At 44.1% G+C, this 20304-nt stretch overlaps 2 protein-coding genes across 3 annotated transcripts; one reads left to right on the plus strand and one right to left on the minus strand.

Moving 5' to 3' along the window:
- The first annotated feature begins 2631 nt into the window (after positions 1–2631).
- On the plus strand, positions 2632–8707 carry LOC108938066 (POU domain, class 5, transcription factor 3-like). Of its 2 annotated transcripts, XM_029259608.1 has the most exons (6): positions 2632–2966; positions 3079–3982; positions 5324–5435; positions 5661–5791; positions 6729–6896; positions 7562–8707. In XM_029259608.1, exons 1-6 carry the CDS (start codon positions 2683–2685, stop codon positions 7778–7780), a joined length of 1818 nt encoding a protein of 605 aa, XP_029115441.1. In that variant the 5' UTR covers positions 2632–2682; the 3' UTR covers positions 7781–8707. The 2 variants fall into 2 exon arrangements, with proteins under 2 accessions (XP_029115441.1, XP_018613861.2); XM_018758345.2 differs by having other exon boundaries at positions 2704–3982.
- Positions 8708–13704: 4997 nt separating this feature from the next.
- On the minus strand, positions 13705–16243 carry LOC108938039 (alpha-(1,3)-fucosyltransferase 7). Its single transcript, XM_018758314.2, has 2 exons — positions 15989–16243; positions 13705–14866 (listed from the first exon to the last, which is right to left on the minus strand). The coding sequence occupies exons 1-2, from the start codon at positions 16072–16074 to the stop codon at positions 13762–13764; spliced, it is 1191 nt and encodes a 396-aa protein (XP_018613830.1). The 5' UTR covers positions 16075–16243; the 3' UTR covers positions 13705–13761.
- Positions 16244–20304: the final 4061 nt, after the last annotated feature.

Here is a 20304-nt window from a genome sequence, read left to right on the forward strand (position 1 = left end):
TGTGAGAGCGCAATATAGACATGTAGTGGCATTTGAACATGCATGGCATTTCTGCATGGATATTTGTCCTTCACCTGTATCATTTATAATAAACGTATTTTAAAAACTGTACTTAAAAAAACGTGGTGGTTTAAAAGTGGTATAGAAGTTACCATTCATTTTTTTATGTATTTTAATAAAAATAATGAGTGGGTCTGTGATACACTGGGCCACATCATCATACATTTACAACTGCAACATTAATGATAATGTCACAGAGAATTTGTCATTAGATTTAGGCAGTTTTGTAAAGAGAAAATAGTTTAAAGAGAACAAAAAAGGTGTTGATGGACAAGCTCAGAAGTGATCAAGGCTTTCTAGGTGTCCTTAATCCTCGCAAGACTCATTTTAAAGACAGTGAAGGAGGCCGAAGCTGGACTTGGTGACCTTGCGTCTCACTGTGTCTCACTGTGTCCCTGATCTCTCGCTTTGCATGACAAACCCTGGATCTGTAGCAGCACACACTTTTTTTCTTTTTGGTAGCAGCACATACTTGCGGAACCCGAGTTTGATGTCTTCGAGACACAGGCTTCGCCGGCCTCCCCCCCCTTTTCTCTTTGTAATCGAGAAACTCGAGAAAGGCAGAAATTCGGAAACAGTCCCGGCTGAAAAGTCCTGTTTCAACACGCTGAAAACGTGTGCATGAAACTGGTGGTTTCACACATACATTGTTCTTATGGCAGTGCTTACTTACTAACTTATGTATTTAATTATTTGATTAATTTAATTAATTAGTTTATTTGCTGCTTTTTTCTTTGTCCATTTGTTCAGTTTATTAGTTCAGTTTTCTATATTTCTTCCAAGATGACTCTCAAGACAAATTATAACATTCTTAAAACATTAATATTATTATTATTATTACCGTTGTTATATGCTCTGCCAAGGTTTTACAAATTTACTTATACTTTTCCACAGTTTTAAAGCTACATGCTTTGAGAGAAATTCAGATGAAACATTCATTGTCCTCCTTTCTTGGATCAGGTGACATGTCTGATGTGCTGCTGCTCTCCTGTTAGTTGTTTTGTTGCTTTGCTATAAATAGCAGAGGAATATTATACAGCAGAGGAAGAGATGAGGCGCTACTATGCGATGTGCTGAGACAGGTGAGGCAGAGAGAGAGAAAAGAACCGCACACAGGGAGAATCATTGTCCTGATTAGGTTTTGAACTGCCTCCCTCCTGGGACCTTGTCAAAAAGGGGTGTCCTGCACAATTGCAGTTTTTTCTTTTTTTTTTTTTTACCTTGCCTTAGGTGGGGGGTTTGCGGGAAACAGAATCAAACGGCTGCGGCCGGACGCCGCAGGGGGTGCGCGCGCAGGGGGGTGGGGGGGGCTCTTCACCGCGGGTCTCAATAGACACCCCCCGCGCAGCTCTTTCCTGCAGCTACCTGTGGGGGGAGGGCGTGAAACTACCCAGAAAGTCGGGAAAAACATCAGCAAAAAAAGAAAAAAAAAAAAAAACTGTTCAAAATAAATAGGCGCGATATTCCGCTTTTCCCTAAAAAATAATTCAAAACCATAAATCCCTCAGTTTAAACTGGTATCAAAACATGTATCACCTGTTGTTTGTAATAATTGCATATTACACGTGTTGTATTTATACTACAATTATAATATTATACGAGCGTTGTACACTAAGTGATATTTAACTTTTTGATGGCATGAATGAATTACCCTGAATTGCCGAGTGTTACCAACGCTGCTAAAGAGAGCCTAAAATATAGAAAGTTTCGGTGGATTTTAAGGCCTCTTCAACATTTTTTCCCCGAGAAAAAAAATGCTGATTTGCAGTTGACATTCACAGTGCCCATATAATTCATAAGAGCTGCTGGGTGATTAGAATAGGTGTATTTCTTTTGTTAGCACTCATGTGTAACTACATACTATAGATGTTTTCATTTTTATCTTCTGAAAGGACAGTTACGTTTAATTTTCCTGTATGTCGGCATATATAGTTACACTTGTCAAAGTAATTATATTTTATTCGATAAATTACTTGATTTACTTAATTCACTGTTTGTCTTCAAAGGTAAAATCCAATGCAAGGTAAAATAATTTAGTCCCGTCTACTTTAACTGAATTAAATAATTCGCAATATAAGGCAGCGAGTTTGCAAAATGCTGGAAAATTTATTTTTGGCTTTGGTTGTGAGAAAACGGCTCAATCCCACCATCTAATATATACGCTTTATATCATGTTTTCAGCGCTCACAATTTTGCACTGCAAAATCGGTGTTTGCTTTTGGCATATATTATATAAACTGTTGCTGAACAGGAGGTTTTTTTTTAACTTAGTTGTATTTTATTATAATGATAATTTACCGAGTTATTTAATTATTTATTGCAGACACCTTCATTGAAGGTCAGATGTGCGCTCGGCCGAAAGCGGACGCCCATGAGCGCCGAACTCATTCGGCAAGTCCCGAACTGGTCACGTGATCTCCGTCCGCCACAGGCATTGGGCGACTGGTGTTAATTAATGCAACGTATATGGAACGGCGTTCCATTGAGGAAACCTCGAGTTAACCAATGAGCGACAAGGCGAAGGCGGAATGTTCGACTCGTAGTCCCTCCCCCCCCAGCGTCATTGACCTCTCACTGTGGCGGTCGATTTTGAGGCGGTTGAAGGGCAATATCTTCACTCTTATGGTAATTTCGAGTGTCGGGTTCGGGACACGCCCGTCCTTAAAGAGGGTACGTTTGGCACCGAGGCGATATCGATTCATCAGCCCCACTTTTGGGACAGTCCATCGATCGGCGAAGGACTCCTCCTCGCGCTCCGAATGGGTCACGTTTAGGGTCATTGGTCATTGGCGCGCACACGCGCGCGCTCCCTCCTTTCGCGACCCCGTCAGCTTGCCGTCAACTTTCCTTGGGTCAAAACAGAGGACGGACGGTCGCCTAGTTTTATTTGCTTTGCCATCATGTTGGTAGGTTTTATCTTTTTAAATTTTTTCTTTAAATTTTTAAAGGCCTCTTCCGAAATTTTGCGACCACTTCCACTGATCTGAATTTCGGACCTTGATCTTGAACTATGTCCAGGCAGCCTGACAGCCCTGGTTCGGATTACATGAATCGCTATTATGAACTCGGTAAACCCGTGTGCCCGGAGGATGGATTCGGTGCGGCGCAGGCGCACTTCCCGCACGGCCTGGCGGAGGCCCTGCCCGAGGACCCGACTCAGTTCGGTAGAAGCCCCCCGGGGACGGCCGCTCCGCCGCGTGCACAGCAGCAGCAGCAGCACCACCACCACCACCAGCAGCATCATCATCAGCATCATCAGCACCATCAGCAGTTCGTGCAGTTCTTGTCGGTCGCGGGAGACTACACGTACACCGGGCCGGAAGCGCGCAGCGCCGTGGCTCCGCCGAGGCCGGGCTACCACCTGTCCGAGTCCGACTACACGGCCTGGGTGACCGGGGTCACAGGGGTCAGGGCGGCCGCGCACCTCTTCAGCCCCACTTTCGCCGCGCCGGACGGCGGCAGCAGGGAGCGGCTCGTGATGCCTCCTGCGGGGGTGAAAGCGGAAGACGGAGAGCAGTTGGTGTCGGAACCCGAGCTTCGCCCTCCGTATTCGCCCTCCTCCCCCGCCGCCGGTCCCTCCACCGCCACCGCCACGTCCGGCTCGGGCGGCGAGCTCTGCTACGTCCACCCCAAGGCCCGCTCCTTCTGGCCCGGGTACCCCCGCCACCCCACGGTCAACGGCAGCCCCGCGGCGACCGTCGCGTCCTCGTCTTCCGAGTCGCCGTCGCCCCCCTGCGAGCGCTTCCCCGGAGGAGGAGGAGGAGGAGGAGGGACCCCCGGAGCGCCCGGAGTGCCTGGCACGTCGCAAGTGCGCCGCCCCCGACAACAACACGTTGAACAGGTCGCCGCCTCCGGCTCCGCCGCCGCCGCCGCCGCCTCGGCTCGAATCCGGTCTCGCAGCGGTGGCGACACGGATGTGGAGGTGAGGGGTTGTTAACCGCGGCATGATGAGCGTTTTATTAATGTTTGATTAATGAAAAATGATATCTTGTGTTTTTCTGAAACATTTTAATATACGTTAGGATATTTAAAGTAATTGCCTCTTAATTAACTTCCTTCAGGAAAGGCGTGGTGGTGTTTTTTAATTCTTGAAAACAGCTGTTTAACGTGCAGAAGCAAATTCTATATGAATGGAAATTTTTTTTTTTCCTGCTTACATTTAGTAGTGTTTACCTAGATCAGATAGGCCTGTAGTTTAAATCCGTTTTTTTTTTTTTTTTTTTTTTTTTTTTTTTTTTTTTTCCCTGCTTACATTTAGTAGTGTTTACCTAGATATCATAGTTTAAATCCGTTTCTTTTTTTTTTTTTATTTTGCACAGGTTCATTACACTGGACTGTTAAAATCAGTTGTTGACTTCAGCGAATAAAGAGTTGAGCTTAATCCTTTTAACTATTTATTTCATATAGGAATTAGTGCAAAGCATTACCAACTAATTCGTTCCTAGTATGCAGGGGGTTCAAATAACGGACCATCACAAATAAAACTAGAGACACAGTAAGTGGCCCCGGATAAGAGGTAAATAAATAAAAATCCAAGCTCACACACGGTGCCTCGTCTCTTTAACATAATTTTATACATTTCTCGAAGTTTAACCCTCACTACATGAAATAGGATTGACAGGAGGACGGAAGAGTTAATGACTGAATTGAGCTCTTCGCATTTCCGTGGGATGACCGTGTGCGTAACTTGTTGTTCGGGGGCTGTCTACCGCCACCTAGCGGCTGGCAGCGTAACTGCAGATCTTCATTGCACTTGTCATAGTTCTCTCTAACTTTTGCAGAGTCAGAGGCTGGTTTCTGTACACTCAAAATTTTCTTTAAAATTGAAACCTGCTTTTTTTTTTATGAGAGGGGGAGGGTATATGCATTTTGTTTTTAAATGGCCAAGAGTGAAGAATTTACTCTGCAGTTATAAATGCCTCTTACCCATTTCTAAATGCTAACTGAAAATGACCAGATGCTCATAAAAGCTGCAAACTTTATGAAAAATAGCTGTGTGGACAGTTTTGTGTCCTCAGTCATGAGATGTGTATATCTGAAATCACTTAATACTGTCCCTCAGTCCATTTAACTCCTGTCCCAGATGTGCCCCGTTCGAATGTGTTTGAAGAGCTATTGCTGTGGCTCTGTTTATATTTAGTATTAATTATTCTGCACGTCGTGTGTGTGTGTGTGTGTGTATTCTGCACGTGACACACACCCAGGTGCCTTTCTTCTGCCAAGTTTATCGCTTATCCATACACCACCACATAATATTTTGCAGGATACTGTTCCTCATGAAGAAATGAGGCAGTTTGCCAGACGACTGAAGCAACTGCGGGTCACGATGGGCTTCACGCAGTCGGATTTGGGAATCGCCTTGGGTAACCTCTCAGGTGAGCTGCATGTACTTTGGTGCAACCCCCCGTGCCACCCTAATAGGTAGATATCGGAACTTGTTTCCATATTATACTGATCATCATGACATTTTGGATTGTAACTGGCTAGAAGGTTCAGTTACTGTACTCAAAATGCTGTTATTCTGTCCCAAAGTTCTGCTCTTTGCTAATATTGTAATGCTGGTTTAGCACTATCTGAACTGGTCTGTGCTCCTCGTGCAGGGAAACTTTTCAGCCAGACGACAATTTGCCGGTTTGAGGCTATGCAGCTGAGCTATAGGAACATGTGTGACCTGAAGGAGGTGCTGGAGCAGTGGATGGTGGCAGTCCAGATGATGGATGACCCCCAAGACGTATGTTACACAGCTGGTGTCATTTTAAAAAAAAAGGAAGAAAAAAAAAAACAGAAGTTGTTCCAAAAAAGGCAGCTGTCAGCTGAATTTGACTAGCAGGATGCAGATGGGAAATCTCTTGGGTACCATGAAGTGCGGCTGAATGCTGTTCAATGCAAATTTCTGCTACCTGTATGGTGGAGGGAAGCTTTGATTGGTGAGAGTCAGTGGTGCCCCCTAGTGGTCAGGTGCAGCAGTACAGCGTTAAGGGAGTGTAACTTCTGAGTTTTAATTCCATTTTATACTTATATTTACCTTACGTTTATTTACTTAGCAGATGCTTTTCTCCAAATCAACTTCCAGTGAACTCTAATGTTATCAGGCCACACACCTAATTCACCGCAGTGAGTTACACTGCTAGATACACTACTTACAGTGGGTCACTCATCCATACATCAGTAGAACACACACACACACTCTCTCTGTCACTCACACACTGTGGTGGAACCTGAACAGCAAGTCTTTGGACTGTGGGAGGAAACCAGAGCACTTGGAGAAAACCCACACAGAACATGGAAGCTCCACACGGACTGGGTGGGGATCGAACTAACACCCTCTTCCACCACCCAGGTGCTGTGAGACAGCAGCATTACTTGCCGTGCCACCCCATGCTGGAACAAGTGAATGATGGAAAAAGTGCAGGGCTGCCCAATATTTGTTCCGTAAAACGTCCCTATAGTTTAAATACTTAGAATAACCATTGTAGTGTTGGCTAGTTTAAATCCTACAGTATTTTCAAGGTTTTATTTATCCCGCTCGCACTAGTTTTGCACCATATCTCACTTTGCACGTATCACTGTTTGCGGAAGATATTTGCGGAAAAGTTTTCCCCCCTTCTAACTGAGTCAGGACGATGTCTGCTGTCCTTGCTGCCGGCCAACGCACCTCTCATCTCCAGATGTGCAGGCCGGCGGAACCACCCAAGGTGGAAGTCCGCACGCGCAAGCGCCGCACTAACCTGGATGGCGCGTCGCGCACCACCCTGGAACACTACTTCGTCATGTGCCCCAGACCCTCTGCGAACGAGATCACGAACATTGCGAAGAGACTGAATCTGCAAAGAGACGTGAGTTACCCTCCCACCTCAGGCCTTGCCGGATAACCCCCCGGAGGGCAGTATGCGTGAGGGCTTTGTTTGCTTCCGACTTGCCGTAACCAGCTGATGCCCGAAAAGATGGCTGCGGTCTCATGCCGTTTCTCTGCCTGTTGAGGAAATTGTATTTTAATGCCCCTTTTTGGGAATGGGTGGGTGGAGGGTGACTCGAACAGTACAGGTACCTGTTAGAGAAATCTTCCAACCGGCTCACTTTTGCTCATGTTTTCCCCTCGCTTCCTTGAGCCGATACCCAGTTTTTGTATAAAATATTTAAATACACTTTAAAAACTTACCCCTTTCATGGAACAGAAACGCAGCCCGTAAGCTTTACGCTGTCAAATCGGTGAAGTTCATGGTGTCGAGTCCTCTCAGACTTGTCTTTCCCTTCCCCCCCTTTCCATGGATTTGAAGGCTAAATAAAAAATAATGAATATCGACTTAACGGGTAGGTGCGAAGTTCCCATATGGCACGTGGGGGGTAAAAGCAGTTTTTCGTTTTCCTTAAGTAGTTTAGCGTAAACGATGAACAAACCATACAACTGTCCTCTTCCCCCACCTCAAACCACGAATAAAAAGAAAGGCAACCCTTAAGTGACCTTGTGGTGCTGATACCTGACTGGTTTTGCTCTGTTCAGGTGGTGCGCATCTGGTTCTGCAACCGCAGGCAGAAGGGGAGGCGCGAGAACACTGTCGTGGAAGACAGGTTCCGCATGGAGCAGATGCACCTGGAGGCTGCCACCCCAGGCTCCTCCTCTGCCTTGGAGCAGAATGACCCCAGTAGGCCGACGATTCCCAACAACCCTGCTCTGTATGTGCACCCAGAAGCTCAGAGCCACCCGAAGCCCAAGATGTAAATAAAGTCATATGATAACCCTTTATATTAACTTTATAGAGGGGGGGAAAAAATACTCTAATAGGCTTAAGCTACCCTGATGCTAACAGGAGAAAAAGAATCCTGTGCTGCGGATGTTAAATGCTACTGGTTCCCAGGGCTGGTAGGTCGTGTAGCTTTTAGTCTTTTGGATTTTTTTTCAGAAATACACAGAGAAAAATGGATCTCGCAGTAAGTGAAGTTGAATGACAGCGACTCGTTTTACAGATTCTGGAATAACGAATGTGAGAGATTGTGTCGGGGGGGGTGGTGGTGGGTGATCATTCTTTATTGCAATGTTATTTCTACAGATGATGGATGTGAGATGCTGTGGTAATCAAGACTCTTTTTGTACTTTGTCCTCTATTTTTAAAATGTGTTCTTGTACATCTCATGGTACAGGCACATCTAGCTGCCTGTTTACCATGTTATTAGCAGGGTTACACTGTCTTCCTGCCAACACCGCATGGACAATGGAGAGAAGGCAGTGGCTTTTGATGCAGGCTGATGTGGCTCTTGCTTTTGGCGTGAAGACAGCATAGTGTGGAGATGTGTTCCAGTGCAGTCAGTCCTCCTGCTAAATTAACACTAGTCATATTGCGCAAACTTGACTCTCTCTTTTCTATTTTAAAACCAATCTTGTTTTGTCTAAAGTAGTGATAGTTAAATGTTTGATTCAGATGTGTGTTTTTTATTTTATTTTTAAAAATTTAAATGTACAGTGTGACTTGGTCCATTAACACTACCTCGAATTCAAGATCTTAAATGTAGGTCGGTAGCTTATTTCTGAGACGATGCCATTGCGTATCGTTTAGGACACCTACGTATTTTCTTTTTAAGCGCTCATCTGGCTTGCTTTTTCTGGTGCGTGCCAGAACTTGCTGAAGTGTTTCAAGATCAATTTGAATGATTTGCATTTTAGCTTTGAAAACTTTTTTTTTTTTTTTTTTTTTGGGGGGGGTCACACTTTCTAATGTCTATTGTCTGTTGTGAAAATATAATAAAGTCTTTCCACATGATTTGGTAGATTATTTCTAATTGACTGGAAAGGAAATCAAGTTTTAACTTTTCAACGGGGGGGAAACACATCCAGCACCCCTGCCACACACACACACACACACACACACACACACACACACACACGAAGTGTGTATTGCGAGTTTCTGATCCCACTCGAGAATCGCTCTGACACATTTCAGCACTTAACTACTCAGCTTTATGACTGAGCTGCAGCACTGCTTTCTAACTGAGGAAATGATGGACAGTTGCAAAATTACTGATCAACCGCCAACCTTTCTGCTAGCTGTGCCACCTCAGCCTTTGCGGTTTTGCTCTGGTTGTAGTGCTGACATCTGCTGCTGGCTCTTGAAGCAGCTATGCTCAGCAGAGTGTGTTCAAAACATGCGTAGTGGTACTATCCACTGAATGCGCGAGCGTCACGTTATTGAAATATGTGCAATACTTTGATCCCCCCCCCCCCCTTCATTTCGCTCAAACTTTTGCTGTGAATGTCCAGCCAAAGCATGAAATTCAGTGCTTCTGCAAATGGTCTTGGCCTGTAAGTTTAAATTCTTTAGCTCTCAGTATCTGTCCATCGGGGGACGCGATGGCGCAGCGGGTTCGGCCGGGGACCGCGCTGCGGTGGGGCTGGGTTCAAGCCCTGCTTGGCGTGCCTTGCAGTGGACTGGCGTCCTGCCCGGGGTGTGTTTCTTCTTCCTCCAGCCTTGCGGTCTGTGTTGCTGGGTTAGGCTCTGGTTTGCTGCAACCCTGCTCAGGACAAGCAGTTGTAGCCGTGTGTGTGTCTGTCTGTCTGTCTGCCCACCTATCTGTTCCATTTCAGTAACTCACTTGTCCTGAGGAGGGTTATGGTGAACTGGAGCCTATTCCAGAAGGACTGGGTGCAAGGAGCCATCGGCTTGTAGCCTGTACATCGGCAGTGACAGAAGCCACACCAGTCAAGGGTAGCGATGGGTACATTACTTGGTTAGTTCGAAATCTGTTGATTTGGAAATACCCTTTACTCTGATGGTATTCCTAATGTAGAATGGTAGTTAGAATCTGCCCTAGCGCTGCAGATTGAGACAGCTGCTAGTGTAGTGGTTCAAGCTGCTGCCTTGGGACCCAGTGGTTTCAGGTTCAAATGCCTCCTTTAGCTGTGATCCCTTCGAGCAAGGTACTTACCCTCAGGTGCTCCAGTAAAATTGCCCAGCTGTATAAATGAGTAAATAATTGTGAGGCAGTCTGGAGAAAAGCATCAGCTAAATGAATAAATGTAAATGTAGTACCCTGTAGCAAAGTATTTATCATACGTTTCTCTGGTAAAATTAAGCAACTGTTGGCAGCTAAACGTTGTAAGTTACTTTGGAGAAAAGTGTCAGCTCGGTGAATTAATCATATGCATAACTGCCTAATAATGTATCGTTGTTTCTGGCCATGATCAAGTGGATGAGTGCACTGAGCCTAGATTGTACTGCTGCTAAGGATGGAGACCATAAGGTTGCTGGTTCATGTGAGCCACTGTTCCAGAACCTGTGGAAAAGAAAATTACCGAGCTGTGTAACAATGGTTAAACTTTTAAGAACGAGGTGATTAACCAGCACAAAGTGGCGCTATAAATGTATTTTTTTTTTTTTTTTTTTTAAACATTTGTTTAGCAGGCACTTTTCTCCAAAGGGACTTCCAACGAACTATGTAGTGTTATCAGCCCACGCACCTTATTCATCGCGGTGACTCACACTGCTAGATACACTACTTACAATGGCTCACTCATCCATACATCAGGGGAACACTCTCTCTGTCACTCACACAGTATGGGGGAACCTGAGCAGCATATCTCTGGACTGTGGGAGGAAACCAGAGCACCTGGAGGAAACCCACATAGACATGAACATGCAGACTCCACACAGACTGAGTGGGAATCAAACCCACGCCCTCTCGCACCAGCCAGGCCCGTGCTGCCTGTAATGTGAAAAATTTGCTTTCATGTCTTATTTTAGTGCCCTGAATTAAAAAAAAAAAAAAAAACATGATCTAACTGCTTATGCTGCGCATTGAAATGATACAGCGGATGGGGTAAATTCTCCATGCTGGACTGTGAGCACAGGGTGGCTTCACGTAAGGTTTGCGCTGGATTCTTGAGGAAGCTCTCTAAGCTACCAAGAGGTCGATGACACGTTGCTTAAAAGTTGCCGAATGAGTTGTCAAACAAAACCTCGCTCTTGCGCTTGTCGGCAAAGGCACGGGACTGAAGAACGCCCCGTCGTCGACTCGTGGCGATCGCTCGCATGGTTTTCATGGTGAGGTGGAGGTTCGGATGTGGTTTACCATCGCCTTCTTCCACGCATGGAAACCCACGCGAACACGCGGAGAAAATGCAAACTTTGCACAGACTGAGCTGCATTTGAACTCTTTTGCTGGGAAATTTGATCACATTTATAGTCGTAGAGCCAGAGTTAGAACTCTAGCTAACAGCTCTCACGGCCCTGGCCTGGAAAATGAAGTCAGAGTATAATACAATTGACGTACTATTGTCACCGTGAAAACATATAGATGATGCACCAGCTGCAGCACTAACCTTGTGCACTATTTTTATAGGAAACGTATTTTATCTGAAAAATAAAATTTATATTTTTAATCGGAAATATATAAACTATATATATATATATATATATATATATATAAAATATTTAATTGTTTTGTAGTTAAATCAGAACTGCCTGCTGCTGGCTAGAATCTACGGTATTTTTATAGGAAATGTATTTTATCGGAAAAATAAAATTTATATTTTTAATTGGAAATATATAATTTAAACTATATATATATATATATATATATATATATAAAATATTGAATTGTTTTGTAGTTAAATAGGAACTGCTTGCTGCTGGCTGGAACCTACACTATTTTTATAGGAAATGTATTTTATCGGAAAAATAAAATTTATATTCTTAATAGGAAATATATAATTTAAACTATATATATATAAAATATTGAATTGTTTTGTAGTTAAATAGGAACTGCTTGCTGCTGGCTGGAACCTACACTATTTTTATAGGAAATGTATTTTATCGGAAAAATAAAATTTATATTCTTAATAGGAAATATATAATTTAAACTATATATATATAAAATATTGAATTGTTTTGTAGTTAAATAGGAACTGCTTGCTGCTGGCTGGAACCTACACTATTTTTATAGGAAATGTATTTTATTGGAAAAATAAAATTTATATTCTTAATAGGAAATTTATCACACACACATTTATAAATATTTTATTTTTTCGTAGTTAAATAGGAACTGCTTGCTGGAGCCTACACTGTTTTTGTAGGAAATGTATTTTGTTAGAAAAATAAAATTTATATTTTTATTAGGGAGTATATAATATCACATACATATGTACACACACACACAGTCTGAAACCCCTTGTCCCAAGCAGGGTCACGGCAAACCAGAGCCTAACCTGGCAGCACAGGGCTGGAGGGGGAGGGGACACACCAGGATGGGCCGCCAGTCCGTTGCAAGACACCCCAAGCAGGACTCGAACCTCAGGCCCACCAGAAAGCAGGCCCCGGTAAAACCCGCTGCGCCACTACGCCCCCACAAATATATATATATATATATATATATATATATATATACACACACACACTGTATATATATATATGTATAATATGTATATTTTTTGTAGCTAAGTAGCAACTGCTTGCTGCTGACTTGAACCAAAAATGCTGTAACTGGATTAAATTTGCTGTACTGCACCAAGAGCAAACCACAGTAGAAGTTATTTTTGCTGCTATTGTGTGCAGAACTTCTCTGGTTGCCTAAACTACTGGATTTTCTTTTATGCTAAGCAATCTTCTGTGAGGATGCAAAATTATGGAAAGCAGGCTATTGCAGTTAACAGTAATTTATTTACAGCTTCGTATCTGTTATCGCCAGAGAGTGTTGATACATGAATAATTCTTACTATGGAAATGTAATTAACAGCCAGAAACATGCCTGTGACATGAGATTAAGTGATATGACAAAGAATCAACACCGTCTTTAAATTCTGTGATTTTCGGGGCCAAACTAACCCTCATCTGGTCCTCACCAAGTCCTTACCATAGATAAATCTGCTTCCATGTGACAAATATGCCAGGACAGATTTAACATGGTTATTATGTATTCATCCAAAAATGTAAACATGCACAAGCAATATGTGAAAAAAATTCACCGTATGATTAAGTAGTTTGAAGAAATTGCAGTTGAGCAGCAATAACTAGAAGTAATATTTTTTCTGTATGAGTTCATCTGTCTATAATTGAGGGCTCATTATTGGCGAGGTGTTTGCGATGTGCAGTCAAGTCATTGAGTAATTTTACTTTTGTCCACATCTTCGGGCGTGTTCTGACGTAAGATCCCCAAGATTAAGGCTGTGCTTTTACATTTTAACAGACGCCTTGTTTTTCTGTGAAATCAGGAAAACATTTAAGGTTTAAGGCTGATATTAGAAGACATGACCGACTTTGACCCTCGGTGGTTTCAAAGGTCAGAAAATGACACAGCGTTAAAACAGACAGTGACTTGGGTGTTACCCCACCTTGTGGGTTTTTTTTTTGCCATTTCCTCAAAGATGTCGTCAATATTTTATGAAATACATGTGCATTACCTCACTTCAGCCTCTTGCATAAATAATATATTTCAGCATCAGAATGAATGTGATTTGGTAATGAAGCCTGCTTCATCACCAGTGGTCAGTAAACATCTAGCTCACTGTCAGCGTTTGGAAAAATTCCCATCAAAACTAATGACACTAATAAACTATGAACATTTGGTAATAAAGTAATTCTAAAACATAATGTATAGAATACAGTACATATGTTGTAAAATAATAAGGCAACACAACTGACCCACCAGATTCCCTGTTTTTCATCAGTGTTTAAATTCCAGAAGAGCTTTGCAATATGATGCAGAACCATATGGTCACATGGTCTTGTTGGCCCAGGAGTTTAGGTCATGATACACCTTGTTGTGAGGTAGCTGGTTGTAGCGGGCGCAAATACTGCAAAGTCTTTCCCTCCAATCCGTGTAGAGCTTGACGTCGTAGTGCCGGTGCCACCGGAAGTAGGAGCGGTAGCGCTCTTCATCGGACGCCAGCTGGATAAGGAACCGGGCCAACTCCGCAGTGGAGTTGAAGTCGTCCACGTGGATGAAGGAGTTGCCCGGCACCATGGCTTCGTAGTTGGGCCGCGGCGGGCCCAGCACTACAGGCACGGTGCCTGCCTGGAAGGAGTTTCGCCACAGCTTCTCAGTGATGTAATCCCTGGATTGGGAGTTTTCAAAAGCCAGGTAGAAGCGGCAACGAGAGATCGTGGGCAGGAGTTGACTGGCAGGCAGCCGCTTCTTCGCCAACATCCCGTACACCTCAATGGGGATCAACTGTCTCAGGCTCCTGTAGACCGCGGTCCTCTTATGTTTCGCCTGGAAGTTGCTGACCACCCAGCACACTAGGCAGTTCTTGTTGGGAACAGTGTAATCTTCCTGACTCGTCCTGGGGATCAGCTTTCCATAGGGGATGAAGATGTCGGCGTCCAGCCGGTAAGACATCGTCCAGTTAAACAGGCCATTGAAGGAGGTCAGGTCTTGATTGGTGGCTGGGGACTCCAGGGACATCCACACCCACTTCTGTCTGGGTGGACGCGGCAAATGAAGCGGAAGGCCCGAGGATCTCGTTTTTAGCTCGGTGTGGTGGAAGACCACGATATCGGCCTGGTGGAACAGGCTACGGTTGTCCTTCAAGAGGCAGCCGGGTATGCTGTACCAGTCGCCGCAAACGTCTCCAGCCAGGTTGTACGGCTTCCTGAATGGCCAGTGCCACAGGAGGATGGTGAGGTTGCGATGATTAGTGGCAAGTCTTCCGCCACTGTTGTACAGGGTCACGGCCCAGAGGTACACAACATAGGTGCTGAGGCTGAAGACCACAGTGAGGGCCTTGAACAGATGGCGCGTGGGGCTTCTTGCAGAAAACGTGGACAGGATGCCGATGGAGGACAGAGTCTTTCCACCCTCGCGGAAGAAGCTCATGTTGCTGTAGAAAAGAGCAATTCAAATATTGGCAGCGATTGTCAAAATGAGCCAAATTCTTTGCAGTGTCAACAGCAACGAACAGTGATGAAACTGAGCGGAGAAATTGTAGCGTTTGCTGCTTTCGTAAAGACTGCCCCAAACACTTCCATTTTTTCGAGTATTTATTTTACACTATAAGACACCAAAAATGTAAAGCAAATGAAGGGATTTGTGATGTATAAATTTTTCATTATGAATTTCACAGTCCTTTACCACGGCAAGTTCATTTACTCAGATCTTAGGCTTTATCATGCGATTCATTAGAATGAGAAAACAAACAAATTAAGAAATACTAACATGTCATTTCCTAAATCTGCAGCACCATGAAAATTCAGTGATTTTTGAAAATATTTATCTGTCCAAGGCAAGTCAGAGCAATAATTCAGTGCAATAATTGAGTGCAATAAAGCACATAAAATACATATTCTTCTTGTGTCTTCTATTCAAGTCATATTTGCTTTTTCACTATGTGACAAACCGCACAAATCAATACTTTCCCAAAACTCCCCACTCTCCTGAATACATTTAATATTTTAAGTTAATTTAATTACAAAAGTATTTCCTAAGCTTTCAGTAAACAGACACCAGTTATAAACTCATGAAAATGCAAATGGGAATGGAAATGTTTCTGAGGAAGCTTTAAAGAGCGTCAGCAGGACACTGGGGAAGATTCTTGCACATTTCAACAATATGTGAGACTCTTAGTTCCTCTTGCTATATATGGATCCTATGCACATCCTACATTTTTTAAAAAGACAAATTCTTGCTGGGGGTAAACAGCTCAGTGACACCTTGTGAAACAGCACAACATTTTCTGCTGTTCCGCACAACACTGGAACAAAAAAAGACACAAAACCCCCTTTAAAGATCCAGCACTTTGAATTTTCTCCCTGCACTAGTGATTTAAATGTGAGTAAAGGTGTGGATCAGAGAGTAAGTCTGGGGAAAGACAGCATGATGTGAGGGTGAAATAAAATAAATATGTGCAGAGCCTCTACATTGCATCCCTAACGTGTACAACCCAGTGCTCTGCCTTCCCTGTACTACAGGCTGCCTGAGTGTGGAGCCCCTTCACCCTGCTCACCTGGGATCACAAAGGTCCAGGCAGGTTCCACGCTGTTTCCGTGCGGGTGCAGAGCAGTGGTGGGGTGTACTGGCGGGTTGGTTCATCAGGGCAGCTCATGAGGGAAAGCTGGTATATAGGAAACAACTGCATCCTGTGGTGCAGTTTTACCATTTACCACCCGCCCTGCCTCGCTCTCTCGCTCACTCGCTCTCTCTCGCTTCGTGTGCCATGCACTTACACAAAGCACCCACATAGATGAGCTGGGTGTCATTAGTGAAGGTAAGAAAACCATAATAAACATTATCTAATGTGTTACTTCCTTTATTCAAAGGTTCATGGAAGCCTTTACCGTGTTGCCCAATCTTTCCATTAATATTCAACGAGTGATATTAATACAGCTGTGGCAGGTGACCTAGACCACACCCCCATCTCCAAGCCTGACACAAGCTTATAAAGCGACACTGAGTACCAGGATTCATCACTTGACTCTATTTAAGAGGAGGATTTGGGGAATAGGGATGGAAAATGGGACAATTCACTTGCTTAGATTTATGCGTGAACTTTATGGAAGGCCAAGTTTATGATTTTGCTCTTTGGACTCTGTCCTGAAGTCACTCCAGGGTGGGTGAGGGGTTTACGTTTACATTTAGGCGACCAGAGTGACTTACAATGGTAAGGGACCTGCAGTTCTTTGCCAATTTATAGAGCACGGTAATTTTTTACTGGCACAATTTAGGCTAAGTGCTTCACTCAAGGGTACTATCACTAGAGATGAGATTCAAATTTGTAACCTTTGGGTTCAAAAGCACCAGGTCTAACCACTGTGCTACCAGCTGCCCCTATTAGGGTTAGGGTTAGGGTTAGGGTTAGGAGTTGGAGTTATGGTTAGGGTTAGGAGTAGGGTTAGAGTTAAGGTTAGGGGTAGAGTTAGGGTTAGAATTAGGGTTAGGGTTAAGGTTAGGGTTAGAAATAGGGTTAGAGTTAGGGGTAGGCTTAGGGTTAGGGATTGGGTTAGAGTTGGGATTTGGTGTCAAAGTTAGGGTTAGGATTAGGGTTAGGTTTAGGGTTAGAGTTAGGCTTTGGTGTCACAGTTAGGGTTAGGGTTAGGAGTTAGGGTTAGGGTTAGAGTTAAAGGTAGAGTTAGGGTTACAATTAGGATTAGGGTTAGAAATAGGGTTAGAGTTAGGGTTAGGCTTAGGGTTAGGGTTTGAGTTAGGATTAGAGTTAGTGCTAGGGCTAGGGTTAGAGTTAGGGTCTGGGTAAGAGTTAAGCTTTGGTGTCACAGTTAGGGTTAGGATTAGGGTTAGGGTTTGAGTTAGGATTAGAGTTAGGGCTAGGGTTAGAGTTAGGGTTAGGGATAAGGATCGGTGTTGTTATGGCAAAAGACAGCAATGGAATCCACATACCTGTTTTCTTCTGCCTCCTACCCCATCACTTCCTGAGCCTGATACACCCCACCGAGGCACAGCAACTTTTTTACGCTTATGCTAACTTTCCACTTCCACATTCCTGCCATGATATTGCACCAAACACATTGCTTTTCAAGTCATGAACTGTCACTATATACGGGCTGCATCCAACATATGTTGAAATGTCCAACCATGTACCCTGTTTCAGTTGCACTTCCCGAAAGATCGCACACAGAAAATGATAACAAAAAGTAAGAAAATTAAAAAAAAAAAAAAAAAACACTCAGAAAATAGATAATACAGTGCACTTAACTCAGTGGTTCTTAGTCATGGTTCACTTAGGGATGTCTGCCTCTCTCTGTGTACCCAGCCTTGGGGTCATAGTGAAGAAGTATCCCAGAGCTGCTGAAGCACACGGTGTAGAAAATTGGTAGATCAGTTTGATCAGAGGGCCACGAGGGGCTTGAAGGCACTCCCTGCAGCTGCTGCTCACCTGACTGCACGCATGGCTTCCTTACCTCCCACACAAACACCTGGGGTTGCAGCGCGCAGTGTTCACACTCAGGACAGCAGCCAACCAGCCATGGTATTTTTGTTTTCACAGAATCCAGCTCGCGAGCCGCGTGGGCAACGGGTGCGCGGCCCGGCGAGCGCCGGGATTATGATCTAGTGCTTCTCGTGAGATTAGCCCTGCCTGCACAGCTTCACATAACCTGTCTGAGGGATGAGCAGTGGCAGGGAGGAAAGGTGATGCGAGGCCGAGACCCCACGCTGACAAGGAGATGCAAATCATAATACAGCGTAATAGGTGCAGCCTTTCGATCAATCTTGAGAGACACCTTAACCTCTGAGCATTTCTGATTTTTAATTTTGATTTCTAAGGTTCACAAACCCACTGAGAGCTTGTACCAAAAACTGTGATTTGATAATACAGAACCGTTACCATACATTATCGATAATGAGATTACAATACAAATAATGCATTGCTAGTAAACCTGATCAAACAGCCCAGGTAAAACTTTAAATTTACCCTACAGGAAGTTTGTAACTCTACACAAGCGTTCACTGGTGATTTTCACTTGTTAGAGCATTTACTCACATTAAAGCGGGACTTGAGCAAAGAGCAACAGACTCTTTGACTGTTCAGCCACTGACACATGCACTGTAAGAGTGCATTTGTGCATCTTCTGCAAAGAGATGCACTACATTCACGGCTGTGACCTTTATTCGATGTTTGTTTTTGTTTGCGTGCGTGCATTTTTCGTCTTATTAAGGAATTCCCCTGCTCCTGTCCTGATGCAGTCAGCTAATCTGAACAAAATGATCGGAGACCACAACGCTCCACCCAGGCGGAAACACAAATCTGGCAGGTAGAGCAGCCACACTCCTGTTCAAACCACAAATCGCTGGGAAGGGTGAGGCCTCTTCTCTACGGTAATAATCAGATCCGGAGGGTAGCTGCAAAAGCGTTTTCAAATCTTTGTTTCATCTCTGTTGCATGACCTGAAGTCTTACAACAAAAAATGGAAACTGTCTGCCAAATGTGTGAAGATGAAGCCCAGCATCAGGTCCCCTTTGATGCTTTTTACTCTATATACATGTCTAGGTACACATATGATTGTAGACATGGCTTATGCTTCAGTCTCTGTTAAATTATTCTTTGGCCTCTAATTCTTTGAAGATATAAAATATTAACACTTTGTTCTGTAGTATATTCAATTACATATCAAAACACACACACACACACACACACACACACACACACTTTCAGAACCGCTTGTCCCTGACGGGGTCACGGGGAACCGGAGCCTACCCGGCAACACAGGGCGTAAGGCCGGAGGGGGAAGGGGACACACCCAGGACGGGACGCCAGTCTGCCGCAAGGCACCCCAAGCGGGACTTGAACCCCAGACCCACCGGAGAGCAGGACTGTGGTCCAACCCACTGCGCCACCGCACCCCCTTTCATATCAAAACAGCATTGCTTTAACGGAGGAATTGGCCTACATTACTGTAATACACCATTTAATAAATATGACAAAGTTAAATCCAAAATTTGAAACAAAGTGCAAAATTTAATCCTAGAAGCATGAAAGGGAAAAAAGCCCACAAAAACTGGATAAAAGATCCCACAAGAAGCTTTACACCCCACAAACTATTTTATATTATTTTAATGCATTATACTAGAGTTAACTATTAAAAATGATAAAAGGAAACACTCCTTAAATGTCTAGCATTAAATGTGAGTTTCACTTTCAGCAGTAGTGAAACACAAACCTCTTAAAGGTCCTACATGATCTTCTACTGCACAGCCAGACACAGACACACACACACACACACGCTGTCTGAACCGCTTGTCCCATAGGTGGTTGCAGGGAGCCAGAGCCTAACCCGGTAACACAGGGTGCAAGGGGACACACCCAGGACGGGACGCCAGTCTGTCGCAAGGCACCCCAAACGGGACTCAAACCCCAGACCCACTGGAGAGCAGGACCTGGTCCAACCCACTGCACCATCGTACCCCCCCCCCACAGTTAGACACTGGTGCTGAAATATCTTTACTATCTTTTTACCTCCAGCTTCCTGCCTTCCTGACTTCTGCTTTTCAAGACGATACGCATGCAAGCCTTGTTTTTCCCTTACGGTGGCCCCTTTGTGGTGGACCTGCTAACACCAAGCAAAAAAAAAAAAACCAAAAAAAAAAAACCAACCTACCTGTTTCCGCACCGTTCCTCACTTGGCTTCTGCTTTGCCTTTGCTAAAAATCCGAAATGTTAGCAAATTTTTCAGAGAATTCTGCGTGGGATTGTTAATTTTAAGTCGCGGCAGTTGGAAGGCGGTTAGGAGTTGCTTCCGCCAGATTCCCAAAATGCTGGAACATGGATATTTCATCAGACAAAATTCAAACTTTGTTATCTGCCTGCCA

Source organism: Scleropages formosus, chromosome 17, assembly GCF_900964775.1.
Source record: "Scleropages formosus chromosome 17, fSclFor1.1, whole genome shotgun sequence".
NCBI classification, from domain to species: Eukaryota; Metazoa; Chordata; class Actinopteri; order Osteoglossiformes; family Osteoglossidae; genus Scleropages; species Scleropages formosus.

Coding starts and splice junctions, on each gene's coding strand:
- LOC108938066 (XM_029259608.1), top strand. CDS start 2,683: ATGGTAATTTCGAGTGTCGGGTTCGGGACACGCCCGTCCTTAAAGAGG. Junction 3,983..5,323: donor GTGGCGACACGGATGTGGAG/GTGAGGGGTTGT, acceptor AATATTTTGCAG/GATACTGTTCCTCATGAAGA. Junction 5,792..6,728: donor TGATGGATGACCCCCAAGAC/GTATGTTACACA, acceptor TCTCATCTCCAG/ATGTGCAGGCCGGCGGAACC.
- LOC108938039 (XM_018758314.2), bottom strand. CDS start 16,074: ATGAACCAACCCGCCAGTACACCCCACCACTGCTCTGCACCCGCACGG. Junction 14,867..15,988: donor CTGGACCTTTGTGATCCCAG/GTGAGCAGGGTG, acceptor TCTTTTCTACAG/CAACATGAGCTTCTTCCGCG.